The 20,225-nt window shown below is 40.5% G+C and overlaps 1 protein-coding gene across 6 annotated transcripts in view; it reads left to right on the forward strand.

Annotated features, from left to right (window-relative positions):
- The window catches only part of frtz (WD repeat-containing and planar cell polarity effector protein fritz), a 111,035-nt gene extending 91,240 nt beyond the window's left edge, over nt 1–19,795 (forward strand). For 4 of the 6 annotated variants that reach the window (XM_067113722.1, XM_067113721.1, XM_067113720.1 and 1 more), the window contains exons 11-12: nt 6,978–7,005; nt 15,797–19,795. In XM_067113722.1, coding sequence (XP_066969823.1) covers nt 6,978–7,005; nt 15,797–15,869 — 101 coding nt within the window. In that variant the 3' untranslated portion in view covers nt 15,870–19,795. The remainder of the gene's footprint in view (nt 1–6,977; nt 7,006–15,796) is intronic. The other 2 variants (XM_067113725.1, XM_067113724.1) reach the window with 2 other exon arrangements.
- The last annotated feature ends 430 nt before the right edge of the window (nt 19,796–20,225 follow it).

Genomic DNA, 20,225 nt, shown 5'->3' on the forward strand with positions numbered 1-20,225 from the left:
GTGGACGCTCCGCTCTTCTCCGGAGGATTTTGACGCCATCCCACCGCAGAAGAGGACCAGGACGTCATCGGACGATGACGCTTTTGAGCGCTCCGCCGCTCCAGAAAGAAGGCTGTTGCTTCCCCTGTGAGAAGCAAGAAGGCGTCCCCTCGCCCCTCTTCTTCTCATAGGATCAGTCCTTCTCCTGAGGTAGAATCTTCTCCTACTCGTAAGCTGCTCCTAGGCATGCAGGAGCAATTGGCTTCTTTAATGGCCCAGAAGGAGACCGATGCGTGTCGTCGTCGGAAGGATTCCCGGCTGCCGATCAAGAGGTCTAAACCTTCCCCTTCTCCTTCTCCTCGTTCGTCGTCGTCTCATGCTTCGCCGCCCGCTAGAAGTCCTGTTGCTCAGCGTTTTACTGGTCTTGGCAGGGATCGCAATTTCCCGCTTTCTGATACGCTTCACGCTGCCAGGCTTGACGCCCCTCGTTACGACGACCCTCTTGTTTCTCGTCATGACGCTTCTCATGCTGCTAAGCGTGACGCTTCTCATGCTGCTAAGCGTGACGCTTCTCATGCTGCTCGGCAGGACGCCTCCCTTGCTGCTCGACATGACGCCTCCCTTGCTGCTCGTCATGACGCCTCCCTGGCTGCTCGTCAGGACGCCTCCCTTGCAGTTCGTCAAGACGCCTCCCTTGCTGCTCGGCACGACGCCTTTCTTGCTGCGAGGCATGGCGCCTCCTCGCTGCTCGCTCTCACCAGGACTCGCCGGATCGTTCGTCAAGAAGCTCTCGGGATTCTCGTCAGGACGCTCGTCGAGACTCTCATTTTGATTCTTCTGCTCGTGACTTTCGTGACTCCTCTCGGACTTCTTCCAAGCAGAAGTCCCTTTGCATGTTGGTCTGCAAGGACTTCGTCCTTCCGGTTCTTCTCCTGCCCCTTCCGTTGCTCCTGTGGAAGAAGGAGAGCTTTCTTGCGCTTCGGATCCTGCAGTTGAGGATCAGTCCTCTTCTTCTTCAGCTTCTGCAGACTACCAAGTCTTAACTAGGCTGCTGAAAGACTTGTTTGGGGACAAGTTTCAACCCTCTGCTGCCTCGCCCTCCCCTCGCAGCTAACCTCGTCTAAGTCACAAAAGTCTTCTGGTTTTGTGAAGATGGCTACGTCTCTCTCTACGAAGAGGGCCTTTAGCAAGGTTCAAGAGTGGATGGACTCCAGGAAGGCTCAGTGCAAGACTTCTTTCGCCCTACCTCCATCAAGATTGAGTGGAAAAGCAGGAATTTGGTACGAGACAGGAGAGGAGGTTGGTTGGAGAGTTCCTTCCTCTTCCCAAGGGGATTTTGCCAGCCTTGTGGACGCTCCCAGAAGGTCTCTCCTTTCTTCAGCAAAGGTGTCCTGGTCTTTATCTGAGATTGATCACCATCTGAAAGGCCTTTTCAGGTCTTTAGAAGTTTTTAACTTTTTGGACTGGTGCCTAGGAGTCTTGGACTTGCAGGCTCGTAGCCCTGACTCCATTAGCCTGGGAGATTTGTTTAGTGTCCTATCCTGTATGGACAAGGCGGTTAGGGATGGCTCCGAAGAACTGGCTGCCCATTTCTGTGCGGGGCTTTTAAAGAAGAGAGCCATTTACTGCAACTTCACGGCGAAGTCGGTCTCTCCTACTCAGAAGGCAGAATTGTTGTTCGCTCCGCTTTCTAGCCATCTTTTCCCAACCCTTAGTCAAGGATATGGCCTCCACATTGCAAGAGAAGGCTACTCAGGACCTCCTGGCCCAGTCTTCTAGACGTCCTGCAGCCCCTTCGACTTCTTCCCTTGGGCAGACTTCCAAGATTCAGAAGCCCTTTCGTGGAAGACCCTCCTCTGGATCGTCCTTTCGAGGCAGAGGTCCCTCAAGAGGTAGAGCCCCTTCTAAGACCAGGGGCAAGAAATGACTCCGTAGACCTTCAGACACCGGTAGGAGCCAGGCTCCTTTCTTTTGCAAAAGCCTGGAGAGAGAGAGGGACGGACAGCTGGTCCCTCCAAGTCATCGAAAAGGGATACAAGATCCCATTCCTCGTATTGCCTCCATTGAGTACGATTCCCATAGATCTGTCGCCATCCTATCATCAGGAGAAACAGCAAATTCTCTTCAACCTGCTCGATCAAATGCTCGAGAAGAGAGCTGTGGAGCAAGTCTCGGATTTACAATCCCCGGGCTTTTACAACAGGCTGTTTCTGGTTCCGAAGCAGTCAGGGGGTTGGAGACCAGTTCTGGACGTCAGCAAGTTGAACCATTTCGTTCTGAAGGAAAAGTTCGTAATGGAGACGTCCCAGTCGGTCATGGGAGCCTAAGACCAGGCGACTGGATGGTTTCTCTCGATCTCCAGGACGCCTATTTTCACGTCCCTATACATCCTCTATCGAGGAAATACCTGAGATTTGTCCTGCGGGGACAGGTATTCCAGTTCAGGCCCTTTGCTTGGGCTCAGCACAGCTCCTATGGTTTTCACGATCTTGATGAGGAATGTTGCGAGATGGCTTCGCCTTGGAGGAATAAGAATCTCCCTTTATTTGGACGATTGGCTCATTCGAGCCTCGTCAATGACAAGGTGTCTGGAGGATCTCCACACGACTTTGACCTTTGAAGTCCCTGGGACTTCTGGTGAATTTCGAAAAGTCCCATCTGACCCCGACTCAGTCCATCGTTTATCTGGGGATTCAGATGGATTCAGTGGCTTTTCGAGCATTTCCGTCTCAAGAAAGACAACTTCAGTGTTTAGAAAAAGTTTCAGCCTTCCTGAGGAAAGAAACATGCTCGGTGAGGAATGGATGAGTCTGCTGGGGACCATTTCATCACTGGAGAAGTTTGTTTCCCTGGGGAGACTGCACCTCAGACCGCTTCAATTCTTCCTTGCAGAGAACTGGCACGACAAGGAGAATCTGGAAGCTTCTCTGAGTATCTCGCCAAAGGTAAAGAATCACCTTCGGTGGTGGCTCGATCCATCGAAGTTGGCAGAAGGCCTTTCTCTTCAACTTCAGAACCCCGACCTAGTGTTGTTTTCCACGCGTCCATTTCGGGTGTGGGAGCAACACTGGGGAGGGAAGAAGTGTCGGGCACCTGGAGAGGGGAACAGGTGTCCTGGCACATAAACCTCAAAGAATTGGGGGCGATTCAGTTGGCCCTTCTTTTTTCTCGAGGAGCGAGTCTCGAACCGAGTTGTCCAGATCAACTCGGACAACACCACGGCCCTTTCATACCTCAAGAAACAGGGGGAACTCACTCTCGGTCCCTGTTCGCCTTAGCAAAGGACATTCTTCTGTGGGCACAGGCCCGAAATATTACGATCCTCACGAGGTTTGTTGCAGGCGTAGAGAACGTCCGTGCGGATCTTCTAAGTCGGCAGCGACAACTGCTCCCGACCGAATGGATCCTACACCAAGAGGTGTGTCAAGGACTGTGGAAGCTTTGGGGACGTCCCTTGGTAGATCTCTTCGCAACCTCCAAGACGAAGAGACTTCCTCTTTACTGCTCCCCTGTTCTCGACCCAGGAGCTCTCTCAGTGGACGCTCTTCTTTGGGATTGGTCGGGGATAGACGTGTATGCCTTTCCTCCATTACAAAATCATCGGAGAAGTCATCAGAAAGTTTGCGTCGTCGGAAGGGACGAGGATGACGTTGATCACCCCATTTTGGCCTTCGAGGAATGGTTCACAGAGGTCATGTCCTTCCTAGTAGACTTTCCGAGATCTCTGCCCATGAGAGTCGATCTACTCAGACAACCCCACTTCGAGAGGTACCACAAAAACCTCCCGCTCTGTGTCTGACTGCATTCAGACTATCGAGAAGCTGGCCAGAGCGAGAGGTTTTTCTAGACCAGTGGCGAAAGCTATTGCCAGAGCGAGAAGACTCTCTTCCAGCAATTTGTACCAATCGAAGTGGACCGTCTTTAGGAGATGGTGTAGAAAGAAGGGCATTTCCTCCACCACGACCTCTGTGAGCCAGATAGCAGACTTCCTCTTATTTCTGAGGAGTGATGTGAAACTTGCAGTCTCGACTATCAAGGGTATAGAAGTATGCTATCATCTGTTTTTAGGCATAGAGACTTGGATCTGTCTAACAACAGAGACCTTCACGATCTCTTCAGATCCTTGAAACCTCGAAGGTGCCTCGATTAAGGACTCCTTCTTGGAATTTGGATGTTGTGCTTGGTTCCTAATGTCCAGTTCGTTTGAGCCTCTTCGTTTCTGCGTCATTGAGGAACATTACTAGGAAGACTATTTTTCTAACCGCTCTAGCAACGGCAAAGAGGGTTAGTGAACTGCAAGCCTTTAGTAGGCATATAGGCTTTAAAGGGCATAACGCGGTTTGTTCTTTAAGCCCTTCCTTTTTAGCGAAAAATGAAAGCCCGTCTAACCCTTGGCCCAAGAGCTTCGAAATCAAGGGTATGGCTGAAATCCTTATTCAAGAGCCAGAGAGAGTCCTTTGCCCTGTTAGGGCTCTCAAAGTCTACTTAGACAAGACGAAGGAAAGTCGAGGTCCCTCAGATAGTTTATGGTGTTCCGTAAAGAGACCGGACTTACCTATGTCAAAGAATGCTCTGGCTTTCTTTCTGAGAGATCACGATTAAAGAAGCCCATTCATGCTGTCAAGACTCTGATTTTAAACTTTGAAAGTCAATGCTCACGAGGTGAGGGCGGTTGCGACTTCAGTGGCTTTTCAGAAAAATATGTCACTCAGTAACATTCTGGGTGCCACATTTTTGCGGAACAACTCTGTGTTCGCTTCACACTACCTGAGAGATGTGAAGACGACATATGAGAACTGCTTCTCGCTAGGACCATACGTTTCGCAGATACTTTCCTGGGGGCAGGGGATGACACTCATCCTATCCTATAGAAAATGGTTGGATAGTGTTTTTATGGTTGTTGGGTCGACTGCCTGTGGCGGACTTCCCAATCGTTAGCTTTAGTTGCGTTATCCTAACTTAGTTAGGCTTGGTCAGGTGGTTGGTTTTTGCTTCGTTTGCCCTCATTGTATGGTCAATATGGTCTTGTCACATTGTGGTCACGCCCCCGTTGACAGATCATCTAGAACTCACCAGCTATACAGGTCACACCCTTGCTGGAGACTCTAGTTAAGCAGAAGCGGACTTGGGTGACAGTAATCACGAAGTCAGCTATGCTAACAGGTAAGGAACCAAAATATCTTTCACCTACTTGTAGTGTGTTTTTCCAAATCCTATTCTGTCTGTACCCACCTCCAATGGTGGTATTCAGCTATATATATATCTGACAGGTAAGTTTCATGAACAAAATGATATTTTAATGATAAAATAAAGTTTGTTCATACTTACCTGGCAGATATATATATTCATAGTGCCCGCCCACCTCCCCTCAGGAGACAGTGGCACTAGAAAATCTGAATAGAAAATGGGAATGGTTCCTGATACCCGCCTCCCAGCGCGGGAATGGGTACTAACCACCTGATCTCCCACTGTGTGTGTCGTAAGTTTTGAAATTCTGTCGGACTAACAGAGAATACAGCTATATATATATCTGCCAGGTAAGTATGAACAAACTTTATTTTATCATTAAAATATCATTTTTGTGGGCTCAGCATAAAAGAGCAGGAAGAGTGAGGACTGGGGTGATAAATTATTGAGGACTGGCTCTCTGTCACTGTGACTAGAGATGAAGACCAATTAGTTGTCTACCTAGAGACCAAAGACTCCAAGGCAGAAGAGTGGACACATCAGTAGTAGTACTCCTGATCATCTCCCTTTGTAATTTCTTCTCTGAATAAACATAATCTCTGGTCAGGCAACCACTTGTGGCATGTCTTATGGTGAGAAGTGACATACAAACCTGGCCACAACTGCCACAGAGAAGGTGAGGGTCTTCATCAAAGGATGACAAAAAGGTGTGATAGGCATTACCTGGAGGACTTTGACAAGTATGCTGAGGGACAGTAATGCCATAGCAAATTTACTCAAGTTAAATTAAAAATAAACATTAGATCACAGCACTAGCAGATCTCAACAACAGGCAAAAAAGCTGTTATGACATAAGGCATACAGAAATAAAACAAGTCGCTGTTTTATTGAAAAAGTGAGTATTAATGGATTAAATAATCTCATTATATGAAAGAATTAATGAGTAAAAATTAGGCACAATTGTGGGTTGTGTCATAAAGCCCAAAAATACAATTAATACAGACCAAAATTCTGTGTCAAAAAATGAAGGATAAAACCTTCGGCAAATTAAAGTAAATGCAAAGGTAATCATAAAAGCAGACACTAAAAGAAGTACATTCTCAGGGTAGTCAAAGGTTGATTACTGACATTAATTGCACCTCACATAGCCAGTGATGCAGGAGACACTCCAAGTGAATGGAAGGGGTCTACTGAATGCAGCAGTCACTGTTTAATCACTTGCTGGGTGCTGTATAGTGAATAAGGGCTGAAATAAAAGTAGTGGGAAAATGAGAAATGAATTACTGTACTGTAGTTATGAATGCTAGTGTAGCATTCCTCTGCAAAGTAAACATCTAGAGAACTGTGAAAGGAGCTGTTAACAGAACTATAGATTAACAAAAAAGGAGTATAGTGGTTGGGACCAGGTGGAAACAGGTGGTTCGTGCTTGCATAGACCACCTTACTCTGTCTGACAGACAAGGTGGGTAACCCTAGGAAACAATTGTGGCAAATAGGATACATGTTTATGGTTAATGGGTTTGTATGAGGCAAACAATACCAAGAAATAATAGTTTCCTATGTTCATTACATGTTTCTACGAATATTCTTTAAATTAAAGACTAACGTTTGTTTCTTTTTAATACTTAGTGTTTATAATCAACTACCTTTTAATAGTATTACTGAACTGATTATATTAAATAATGAATAATTTTCTTAGTTACCCCACTCATTCCTAGATGGTGATGGTTTCCTTTTCATATTTCTTTAATTTTACTTTTAATTCTTTTTTTTTTTTTCATTTATTTAATTTGTTTCAATTCTTAATGCAGGTTTTGGGGGATACTTCTTGGAGCGAAGGTATAGTATCATTTCATCACACTAACATGATGAGGGGGAATGTAGAAGCTGCTTTAAGTGATTTATGTTTAGTAGGTCATTTTGCTTCTGTTTGGACAGAATCACTTTAGTTTCAAAACAAAGTAATATCACAAGTGTCGTGAAGAAGTTTGGAAATAAAACTTCTGTGAGGTAAATGCAGTTACAGTGGTGAACATCTTTGGTGAGCATTACATAATGGAATGCCGTAATGAGTCAAATACCTTGCGGGACACCACATACATTATAAGCATGATTCAAACAAGCATCCGTTTTATGGTAATAACTGCAAAATAATGCTTATCCTGCATGTCATTATGCATGATCTAACATAAATTTTAACTTTAATTATTGTTTAACTTTAATTATTGTTTAAAGTCTACAAAGTGTTATTGACTGGTTGAGACACTTCAATGACTTGAAATACCTATTGTACATTGTTACACATTACATATTGAATAGTTTTTACCTTTATGGTAGACAGCATTATAATAGCAGAAAAAGGATGAAATACAAAGTTACTTTGGCAGAAATTCACTGTCAAATAACAGTGTAGAGAATAGTTCTCATCCTATAACCATAAATTTACAACAGCAGTCTGTTAGTATTATGTATATTTTTTGACATTGTAACTAAAACCTTTTGAAGAACCAGTTTTTGTAGGTTAAGGGGTAAAAATCATGAAACCTGTTGCAACACATGTTTATGGAATTTGCTCAGAAGCATATTTTTAGTAAGGTTATGGAATTATGATTATCAAGAAAATTCCTTCTGTACCATTAGGTAAATTTTTATAGCTGTTTTTCATTCAGGGATGTACTGTAGTTAACAGGAAGAACTGTAACACAAGTGAGATATAATGCAATCTGCTACACCTGAGAAAATTTACACTTTTTTTCCACAAGGTCAGTCAGTCTTTTAGGATAAAGCAGTTAAGAGCCAGATATGTATTCTGGAGAGAAATCTCTTGACCACTGTGCCATAGAACTTAAATTGGTGGTGGTAGCTATTGAAAAGGGACCCCAACAAAAGTAGCCAAAATCCACCTTGGTGATGAATGATGGATTCCCTCTGGAACTGAATTATAGAAGGAAGCCATGTGGCTTGAGATTGTTCTTAATATCTGGTGTTTCTACATTTTGCAAGAACATCCAACTTTATTTTTGCACTGACTGTTGCATCTGTATGAAATACTAATTTACATACAGAGCCAAAGAAAATTATTTCTCAGATTGTAATGTTGACAGTAGGTTAATATTTCTCCATATCGATCTATCTTTAGATTTTTGTATTAGTAACCTTCCTAGTTTTCTTCATCTTCAGTGTTAACTTCTTGTACTAAGCATTTCAGGCAGTCACAAGGCATTTGTTTTCTTGAATTTTATTGCACTTTACTTTTTAAGTTGCTAGAGATATCTGTGACCCTCCTAGGCCCTTGGCATTTCCTTAAAGTTGTATTTGCTCCTATTACAGCCTCTAGCTATAATAGAGGCTTCCATAGATCTTTTTCTTTCTTGGCCTCTGCTAAACCCATCGCACCCATTTTATGTTGCATGGCTTAAGCTTGGAATTAATGTGAAGGCTTCACCTTCATTTTAGGAGAAATTGAGCCGGCTATTTATGTCTCATCTCATACATCCTCCCACCCTCAACCAGATTTTTCCTATTTTTGAATTGCACTTTATATGTTAATGCTAATCTGTTCCAGCATTTTTTTTCTTATTAGTAAGTGCAAGACAGAAAATAAATTGTCAAAATATAAATTCTTCCTATCTTTTTGAAGGTTGTAATATTTACCTGTAACTACCTTCAAGTTCCCTCTAATTTGTTGTGTGAAGTGCTGCTGCAGGGTGTTTTCCTCCCCTTCTTGCTTGGTAGTTATTTGTATTCTGAATATTCATAATGTATTATGAATTGTTATCTATTGGAAAATAGCACTTCATTTTGTTTCCTGTAATTGGTTATGTAATTATTTTGTCATTTCAACAGTCTGATTTTCTTGTTTCATCACATATTATGTAGTGCACTTTGTTCTTCTGTGCCATTTGTGTTGCAACCTTATTTGTTTGTTGTGTTTGTGCTGTGATTTTATTTTATGTGTGACTGTGTACTGTAAGTATGCTGCAGCAAACTCTCCAAGGTTTTTCATGGTGTGGCTGTCATGTCTTCATGTCCTTGCTGACAGTAGACCTCTGCCTCTACCTGATCAGATCTTCTCACTCCTCACTTGTAAGACTCACTATGAGTGGTCACCCATCCAATGGTCATGCTACGAGAGAAGATCTTACAAGGCAAGCAGCCTATTGATTTTTTTTGTGCATCTTCAATGTTCAGGTCTTCTGGGCCGTGGTCAGTCTCTGGATCTTCCTTATGCTTAATTAGGTTAAGATGCAGCAGTCTTATAGTGATGTGCATTAGCCCCACACTATGCCTACTCTGCCAGATGGCCAGACTGCTCATTTGACTCTGGCCACTCCAGCACCTTCCTGCCTAGCGGTTGCCATTCCTGTTCCACATTCTTATTGCCAGTCCCCTTCTTTTTTCAGCTATGGTTATTCCAGTGTCATATAGTTTCTTCACAGGTACAGGAAAGCAATTTTTCCTCCTTGTCAGAAGCAATTCATAATCATCTTTGCTAATTCATTACCTCAATTATGTATATCCTGTGACCAGCCGCATGGCTGATGTTTCTTGCTATGTCTTCTGTATCTGCTGGTCCTGCTAAGTTTTCTCTGCTTAATGTTGCTGCTACTTTATCTGCTGTCTCTGTTCCCACTACACTGGCAGCACCAGAAGTTCCTGCTTCTCCTGTTGTGCCTGGTCTGCCTTTAGTGCTGGCTGTTGCTATGCCTACTTTGACAGAGTTCTTGCCTTGCCTGCTGTACCAGACACTCCCAGTATGCCTTTTTGGTCAATGTTTTCTGTTACCCCTACATGGCCTTTCTTGGAAAGTTCAGCCATAAGTAACAGGATCATGAGACAAATGTCAGTCAGTCCACAATGACCACATCATCCATCCAAGCTGTAACTGTCCCTGATTGGACATCATTCATTGCTAGAGAAGTTGTTCCAAATGATAGGCATATGTCTAGATGCTAACCCAGCCAGTAGGAGTTGCTCTGGTTCCTCCAACCCCTTAAGTTTTCCTCTATAATTATAACAACTCATTATTGAGGAGAGCACCTCTTTCATCACCAGGTGACATTTACAAATTTATTGGCTGGCCCATGGCCAAGGAGGAGTAGAGTGTCCCGGCAGTGATGCACATGGAAATGGGCAGTTCGTCTGGTCAACAGAGTGCGAAAGAAAAGTGAAAATGTGAGGGGCCACCTTGACTGGGAGGAGCCATATAGCTAACCCAAGCAAAGGAGATATGGAGCATGCACAATGGAGACAGGATAGCAGAAAAGGATAGCAGAAATATGGGTTCCATCAGGTGAGAAGACAATGGAGCAGGCAGGCCCTTACAGGGAGTTGGCATCCCATTCTGTGTGCACAGAGTGATGGAAAGAGTGAGCACGGTTGTCATGAAGAAGAGAGAAGCAAATAAATGGGAGCCCCAGAGTGAACTGGAGACCCATCAAAGAGGAGGGGACTGTGCACTGATCTGGGAACCAGTAACTATGATGTCAAAAAAGGAAGGTACATCTGTAGGCAGGCATCCTCCTAATTAGGAATAACAATTGCATACTAAGTCAAGCAGTATTTTCTACAGCCGATGCAACGAGCAGGAATTGTCCAGGAGCACTGTGAGACAGACATACACAGCAAAATAATTACTGCCATATAATATCATGTTGCGATTTATTGATATATAATAATAAAACATAAAATAATTGATAATGGCACATGATTAGCATGTATCACTAAAGTAAATGAAAGCAACATGTTAGGTAACTATTGTGGACTGTGAAGAGATGTACATTTATTGATATGCCAAGGAAAATAAAATTATTAAGTAGAAATATTTAGAATTAATGGAACAACTGATAAAAATTGGGTAGGAAAATTGTAAAATTATCGGTAGCAATCAAGGGAAGTGAACAAGATGTGAATGATATGAGAGTAGACATTAAATTTCATATACTGTATGACTTCTACTGGCCCAGAGCCAACTAAACTGACAGGAAAAACAGCCATTTAAACCCCTTGCCTAGGAAGCCATGAAAGCTTTTGGTTTTGGTTTGCTTAAGGCCATTGTTAGCTTTAGGAGGTATCACACTAAAGGTTAAGATATTCGACTGAAATTTTGAAAGTTATGGCAAGAAGATATTTATTCATTGAAATAGTTCTTTAATTTTTAATTTAAAGGCCCTCTGGACAATTTTGGCGCTTTATTAATTTGCTAGATAACATGGAGTATGAGAGTGCGTGGAAAACTTCATGTGCTTTCTCATTATAGTAATGTGGATGTTATATGGAATGTATTGTTAGAAAGTAACCCAGTAACATGTTGGGGCATAGGAACAAAATCTTGGCATTATCAAACCAAAATATGTAAGGCAAACCACCTATGGAGGCTTATCATGATTGTAAGGATTGGATACTGCAGTATGGAAAGTCACTATAGCAAATGACTTTCCATACTTTCCAAGTTGGCTACACTAGCAAAAATGGTCACCAGTGAAAAAGGTGTGGATCCCTGGGTGTTCAAGCTTGATTGTTGGAGCAGACATTACAGCAAGAAAGTGTCACTGAAGAGCAGGTTTTGTTGCCAATCAGAAATGGTTGCATTACCAGAGCAGTCATCAGAAGAAAAACAAACATTGTCAAGTGAAAAGTACTGTACTCAGGATGCCTGGCGATCATGGTCCTGGCTCCCTGAAATTGAAATCTTGATTGGCAGTGGTCACGAGCTTGATGAAAGCTCAGCCTCAGACAACAGTAACATGGACTAAGCATATAATCCTTCAGAGTCCCTCAAAGAAAACAATAACATTTAAATGTGAAGTGCCTTGGAAACTTTCACAGCAACAGAAGTGATCCTCATGGCAGGGAAAGTAACCAGAATAGGATTGAGCACGACTGGAAGAAGAGGTGGAGATTAAGGAGTTAGCAGTAAGAAATATGAAAGTCGTGGAGTCAACATACCATCCAGTGATGGTTCAAACATGTCTTCAGCATACAGTATTTCCTTTTATTTATTTCTTTTTTACACTATATTCTTTTTTTTTTTTTTTTTTTACTTTTTTTGTATCAAAGACTCAGGCAGTCAGTACTCTTGTTCTCCTGTCAAGAAGCAGCTTTGAGTTTTGGAAACATCATGAATCACAATGAGGGCATAATATGATTGATCAGTTTCTAAGAAAAAATGGTTTTATAAAAATCTGTGGTTCTGCTGTGGAGAGAATTACTATACAGTTGTTTTACATGCATCATGGAATTTTCTCCTCCATTTGGTAAGGGAATACTGTACTTGTATTTGCTAGTAGTCTAGCAGTCTCTATTCTCTTCATTGAGAGGGCTGCTACTCTTTTGTACTATTCTCTCAATACTAACTTCTCAATCCACTATATTGGCAAGGTAAAAAATATGATATACTGCCTCAGAGGCCTAACCTTCCACCAGAACATGCTCCTCATCTTTGCCATTTTTATCAGTAGATCTGTATATTTTGGGTGGTGAAAATTCCCTGTTCCATTTACATGGTGTGATCTTGAGCATCTCCTGTATATCATCTGCCAATTGTGGTCACCACTACACCTCTTACTTGGAATTTTGTATGCTGTAGGACAGTATATCTTGTATATTGCTTATTCTTTTTCAATTGTGTATACAAGAGTATCTCATCATAAAAAAAACACTTGTATGGTTTTTCACAGAGATGCTACAGATGTTGTAGGGGTTTCTCCAGTGATTTATATTTATTCTTTTACTTCTGCAAAAATTACAAAACACAAAGTAAGGGTGATGTGTATTCTGCATGCACATTCCTGGGGTTTGAGGTGTAATTGTAGATTTTAGTCTCTATGACACACAAATGTAGGAATGGTGTAGTTTGTTTTCCTTGATACCCACTTGCAATCCTTAGTAACTTAATGGCAAGATTACTTTCCTTAGAGAGGCTGGCTAAACATGGTGCATACCATAAGGATAACTTTTTTTTATTTTTTATAATATACTTCCCATGTGGCACTAGTTAGTTTCTGGTCTTCAAGAAAATGGCATATGTTATGTAGAACCATAGCATCAGTTCAAAGGGTATGTAGGTTAGGATACCAACCACCCATCATTGAGACTCCCACCTAAGTATGTACTCCTGACTGGTGGCTATGCCATCTATTTCATTAAATATTTTAGGTGTTGAGAGATTTCTCTACTGAATGCATAACTGTATCTGAGTGCCGTCATCCTCCCAGAATTGACATACCAAAGAAAACTGTTTTTATATTAAATATCCTTTCTAAACTATACGGGTAATATTAATATTACATCAGTTATTACAGAAAGCAATGTAAGAGGATTTTAAAAATGTAAAACTCAATACAAGTTTTATAAGTCATTTCTGTGAAAACGAAAGACACTGTTTTCACAAAACTCTGCTTATGCAGTAAAACAGGTTTTATACAAACCCATTCATCTTAAAACTGCCTTTAACTGAGCAGGACGCATCTGGTTACACAAAGCAAAATGTTCCAAAAAGAGCAGTTTCACTGCATATGTTCAGCCAGCTCCTGATTACTTGATGTACTTATTGATGATCCTCATTCTACTGTGCCAATGTTCACCCAAGAGTTTGCATTAGTTAGGAAGGCACTACAGTTTATGATTAGTAGACCTGTATAAAAACTTGTTTTATCACAAAAAACATAATTTTATTATAAACCCATTCATTATAAAATAGCATGAATTGCCACTTAGAGGGAGGGCACAGCAGATGAATCCAAGAAGACAGTGCTGCTAAAGTCCATCAAATGGCAAGAAGATGGGGGTTGGCAAGGAGATTCAAAAGATGCTCTCCCAAAGATGTTTACTGGCGCAGTGGACCTAAAGTTGTGAAATTATGTAAAAATGCCCTCAGTACCACATGTCTGATGAAGGAATATGAGGAAGAGTGAGATGATCGCTGTAACCCCATAGCCAAGGTGAGGACATGTTTAACCGTGATGGTAAGTAGCAAAGGAGGAAAATCCACAGTATTAAAAGTAACAGCATTAGGAAAAAACCCTCAGTAGAGAGAGCATGGCTATGTCTGGTGGCTGCTGTAGAGATTTCAGAAGGTACCAACTGATACCAAAGTCAAGGATTTCAGGACATAACCTTTTCAACCCCTAGACCTGAGCAGGGGAAGGTACCTTGAGGATGCCAGCACACTAGTCCAAGATAAAATTTCTATAATTAAAATGAAACATTCTTCACCAATGGCCAGTTTCATTGAACATGTGGGAACAATCGAGGGGTAGGACAAAAGACTGTCCATCAAAGGCAGGCAAAGAGAACTCACACTTGTTGCATCGGCAAAAACTGTACACCTGTGGAATGCAGTGCATAAAGAGCAAAAAATGGAAGCATTATAGATGTCAGAGTGAGTCTAGCTACCAACCCAAGGCCTGAAGGGTCCAGGAAAATGGTATCTCTGACAGAGATAAGTAAGGTCAGCCAGTAACAGCAAGCAGAACCAATGTCAAGCCCCAACCTGAAAATCCACTTGAACTCCAGTGTAACGATTACCAAAGTAATAAAATTTTAAATGCATTGGTCATTCCACTAAAAGAGTCAATGCCAAAATGGAGACTGGAGTCAGGCAAAGGAAGAATCTTAACAGTTAAGAGAATGGCAGGTGAGAACTCGAGGAAGAGGGTCTCTAGGGATGAGTTAGGTTGTCGTTTAAAACCATGAATCCTACCCAGTTGTCAGCAAAGAGCTGTGGCCAAAGAGATGCAGGGAATGGTGACAGTGATTTCTGCAATTTCCAGAAAACTTTATTCACTGAAGCTGAGCTAGGAAAGCAGTGACTGAGAATGAAAACTGCAGTGACAAAATTTCTTCTTGAGAAACCCCTGACCTGAAAGTGTATGAGGTCTACTGATGTTTGATGGGGCTCAAAAACTTGCCAGAAGCCACCTCAACACAGCAGATGGTGAAAGTGTAGGTGGGAGCATAAGGCTGAGTTCCATAGGAGGAATGGTAACATGAGAATGAGAAACCAGTAGGAATTGGTACTGAAGCAGACAGGCAGTGGTCCAGACACAGAAAGTAATACATAGAATGAGCAGGGGAGGAGAAAGGGAGCCTGCAGTCCAGACTCAGCGGTCAGAGTTCACTCTAGAGGAAGGATGAGGCGAAGAATAACGACAAAATGAAGCCATGTGTAAATGGTTCATTAGTCAGCAGGAGGAGACCAGGGGCCACAAGGAACCTTGGAGCCACAAGAAACAAAAAGGTTTTACCACAACCAGAAGTACCACTTGATGAAGCAAGTTGGAGGGGAGATGAGAAAGGAATGTGGTTTGTCCATACTCGGAAAGTGTGCAGTAGAATGAGCATCAATAAGTACATCAAGTAATAGAGTTAGCTGAGCATGGCCGGTGGAACTTTTCTTTTTGGAACACATTCCTTGTGCACCTATATGCCTCCTGCACAGTTAGAGGCTATTTCATGATGAATGGATTTGTATTCAATTTATTTTCAATGAATTAATTTTTTTTTTTTTACAGTACTCTGTTCACTTTAAGAGACAGATAGGAATGATAGATGAGAATTCAGAGATACTGTTTTCATACAGCATGTTTTTTCTTTTAGCCACGAAGTGTTCATTTTCCTTTTTTTACAGAGGTGTCTACCGAGGAGGAAGATGGGGGAACAGTGAAGGTGGTCCATTTCGGAGTAGTGTAAGGCGTTATTAAAAGCTGTTCTCCCATGATTTTGTGGTAGAATATTCTTGATATGTACAAAGTATTTGTTAAGTTGGCAGCTAATTATTATTGGTTGATTTAACATATGGTACAATCTGTGGTAGTTATTTTTTTTTTATGTGGTGCTAGATATTGCCTTATATTAATTCTCAGGTTTTGGAGAATACTGTACTTGTTAATAGAAATGTTAAATTTGCTTTTAGAGTTAGTACATTGGATTATTTATATTCCTTGCCTTCTTAGAGTCCGTCCACTAGCTAATAAATTATATTTTTATTTTCATGATGATTGAATGGCTTACATGTTGAAATTCACTCTCTATATTTCAACAACAGGTTGGTTTCTAAACTTAGAAGGACTTGTGAATGATTACTTATTGTAGAGAGCTTTGGCCAAATTATCTTTGTTTATGTGAGCAATTAGCCATTCTGATGCAACCAGAAAATAATGGAATTACTTTTTTTTTTTTTTTTTTTACCAAAGTGCCTAGATAAACATTTTTCTTTCAGTAACACACTAATTAGCTTTTGTAATAATAATTTGAGTGCACTACTGAATAAGCAAACTTGCCGTGCTTTGTGAACCTTAATACTTATTTGGCTAATTAGACTATCAAAAAACTAGACTTCATGACAGAAATATTATTTTGAAATTGATTTGTATTATTTTTTTAATCACATAATTTTGTTTGTGCTAACTATTTTATTTTGCTCCAAGAAGAGTCCTCTCAATAGCCACCATCATCTGGATCCTCTTGCAAGTATTGCCCAGCTATCCTTGCATTTCATTAGTGCCTACTACTGTATAGAGACTTTTGGTTACTGCTTTTCAGATTGCAGACTTTGCCATGGGTCTCTTTTGTATGTCTCATATTAGTATTAATCAGTCATGTTTTCAGCCTTTTATTTATTATTACAGTAGTAAGGAAGGCAAAATTTAGGTAGAGAAGTGAATATCAACATCATCTAGGTTTCTCAGTGTGCTAATAACTACCTGTAAGCTAGTATGCTGTTTTCTGTGCTTTTGCTTTAAAACATAATATAGAAAATGATAAAGTGTGTGCTTTGTGCAGTGACTACTTGATTTAATGTTTAAATACATTAACTCAGAATAATACACACTGTTAACAAAAAATGTGTTAAAAATAACACACGGCTGTTTTGTTCTAATTTAGCCAGATGGAGCACTAGAAACCCTTCAGCTATCCACAGTTTTAGTATTGTGTTCAGTTTGTGGAGCACTATTGGTTAGATCGCTTAGATCATTGTGATATGTACTTAAGAAGTTTTGTCTTCAGTGTTTCTTCTGCTCTTGTGCATTGATGCTGTGCAACATGTTTAGTAAGCAATCCGTTGAGATTGTAATGAGAATAATGCTGCTAAGCAAGCTAGGACATCTATTGCACTTGAGCAAAATTGTAAGTCGGCATGGGTCCAACAATTAATAAATGCTCATAGTAGCCTGAATCTTAAAATGGTGAATGAATCCACAGTTATGTAACTGTATAAATATAGTTAAAAATAAAACTCTACAGAAAGCTTTTGAAAATTATCTAAATTTATGTGCATTACTGTTTTTAATCACAACCCCACACATACATGCCTAATTTTGTTGATGTGGACTGTTATATTTTGCTCCAAAAAGAATCGCCTCATTATGCCAGCACCATCTACAGATTTCTAAAAGTACCCAGAAAATTTATTTTCAAATATATTTTTACAGTTACATAAGTGTGGATTTGTTTTCCAAAGCTGGAAATTTTTAGCATTGCGATATTGGTAAAAGTGCAGCATACAGCAAAGCAGCTAGACCAGTCATCCCCCCCATTTCCCATCATGAAATTACATAACCCATCAAGCTGGCGCTTCCCCCCCCCTCATTCTATGTTAATATCATCTGCATTATATCATTTCCTTGTAAAAAATAATTTTTAATTTTTATAACCTGGAATATAACTTTAATTTTATAATTTTGATAACCATTGCTATATATGTGTTATGGACATTATATTATTCATTAGAGAACAAAACAAGAATGCTTTTGTTTTGTGAAATTACACTGCTTCAACAAACCTGCCATCCATCAAGTTGTCTTCATGCATCACATCTTTTTTTTTAAGGCCCCATTTTCTGTTTTATTTTCATCTTTTCTCTTTATTGGTGACTATGTTAAGATATATAACTATTTTATGATGTACTGTATTATACTTCTGTTGTGAACTTACTTGGTTGGGGAACATAGTCACCTCTTTTACCTATCTATCTTATGAAAGTAATTAAATTATGCAAAATCAAGATGTCATTGTAATCTTTATTTTATATATAACAATAAATTTCTGTATTTTTACACATTTTTGCTCTTTTCTGCTAACTGGTAGTTGCAGTTATTAATTAATGAATGGAGGCACGTCATTCATGTTACACCTCCAATTCTACTTTGGTGCTCAGCGAATGGTGTGTAGATGATGACCACTTTTGTAACAACAACTGCTGCAACAATAATTACTAGTACTATGCCTGATCCTACTGCCATGATTGAGTTGGCAGAGAATAATTCATTTGATGGTAAACTGCCTTTAGGACTGCTTTTGTACCAGTAACTTTACCTCTTCATTGAATGGTCCTGCTCCAGTTCCACTGACAGTTCCTTCCTTGGCTCACTTCATCTTGGTGACTATTCATGCTTTTGTGATTGTCTTGTTCCAGTGTTAGCTCTAGCAGCAGTCAGTTTCAGTGCTAACACCTGTGGTATTGTGCAAGTCTCTCATTGAATTTTTTTTGGCTGTTCTGATACCAGTGACCACTACTGCACTGATTTCCGTCTTTCCCATAGTGACCAGTCTTGTCTCAGCAACAGTACATGAGTCCATGTTGCTACCAGCATAGTGCTTGCCCCTGCAATCATATTGGAAGCTTCAGGAATACTGCTTTGCCAGCTTTGATAGTTTTCTTGCTTACTGTAATGCTGAGTGTGCTGTTGCATAGGTGAAAGGTCCTCATAGTCTCCAGTTCTACTCCAGTGAAAGTTTCCACTCCTGTTCTTTACTGTCTTTTATATGTTTCTTCAGCAGACAGTTACTGTCTCTTAGATATCTTAGTTTTAATTACTCCTGTTTCAGTAACTTTTTGCTGCAGTTGCGGTGACTGATTCCATTCCAGGGGCAGTTCCTGCTACAGTGCCTGTGTCTTTTCAAGTGATTGTTCCTGCTTTGGTGTCCCATGTTTCTGATTGTGTTTCATTTTCCAGTTATCTTTTCAGCTGATGGTAATAAATTTTCTGGCAGCCCTGAGCCTGAGAATCCCTAGTGTTACAGTGACTGCTTTTCTTCTAAAAGCAGCTGCTAATACATCAGTGACTCCCACAATCCATGGCTGAAGTATTCACTACTTCAGGTCCTGTGATGACTCCAATTCATTACACTAGTTCCTGCATCTGTCTGGTACAGGGAACTCTCCTAAGCTCTTATGTAAACCTCTGTAAGTTTCATAGATTCAAATTTTCACTATATTTGGGATATTCAGCAACTGTTTCTTGCTTAGGTGGTTCAGTCATACAGTAAATGATTAATAGAATTTCAATGAAACAAACAGTATTTTGTAACACACTGTTTTTCATATAATCCCATCAGTCATGCAAAGACTGCAATTCCCTCAATCCCCACTGAGGTTGCAGCATCTTGGCCTAAATGAAATATGATGGTGGCAGGGTGATACTTGCTTGAGGGTCCAGATGGTGCTGACATTGTGAAGGCGTTTGATTTTATTCTATATCAACAAATGTTAAAGAAAATTTTACATATTTTTCTTATTGTTTTACACTTTTTCTCTATTTTCTGAAACAGTACAATACAGTAGTTATTTTATTGGTACTATACTGTTACATGTCAAAAGAAAACCAATAAAGTGGTGCCAATTGAAGATGCTGTTTCCCACACCCTCCAGGTATGTAGTTCTTTAGCTTGTAGCAAGATTCCAACAGTCGGCACCTTTCACATAATCTTTTGATCTCCATTTTTCATTCATTTATAATATTTTCTTTATAAGACTAATTAATTTAAATATTTGCCCTGTGAACTCAGTCCAGTTGATCAGCAGGTTTGCATTAACCATGGCACTCCCATACATTTCTAATTTATTCTCCTTGAGTATATTCTCTTTCCTTCCATATCTAATACAGAATTTTCTTTCCTTTTCTCCTCTGGCAAGAAAATTAGCTCAGTAGTCTAGGCACACCATCTTTTACAACCAACTACTTTGAGGAATACATGAAAAAACAATGTAATAATGATATTAAATATTGTTCATTAATATTGATACCACTGACAAAATATAGTCACTAAAGCTTGAC

The sequence above is a fragment of the Macrobrachium rosenbergii genome, chromosome 12 (assembly GCF_040412425.1).
Source record: "Macrobrachium rosenbergii isolate ZJJX-2024 chromosome 12, ASM4041242v1, whole genome shotgun sequence".
Classification (NCBI taxonomy): domain Eukaryota; kingdom Metazoa; phylum Arthropoda; class Malacostraca; order Decapoda; family Palaemonidae; genus Macrobrachium; species Macrobrachium rosenbergii.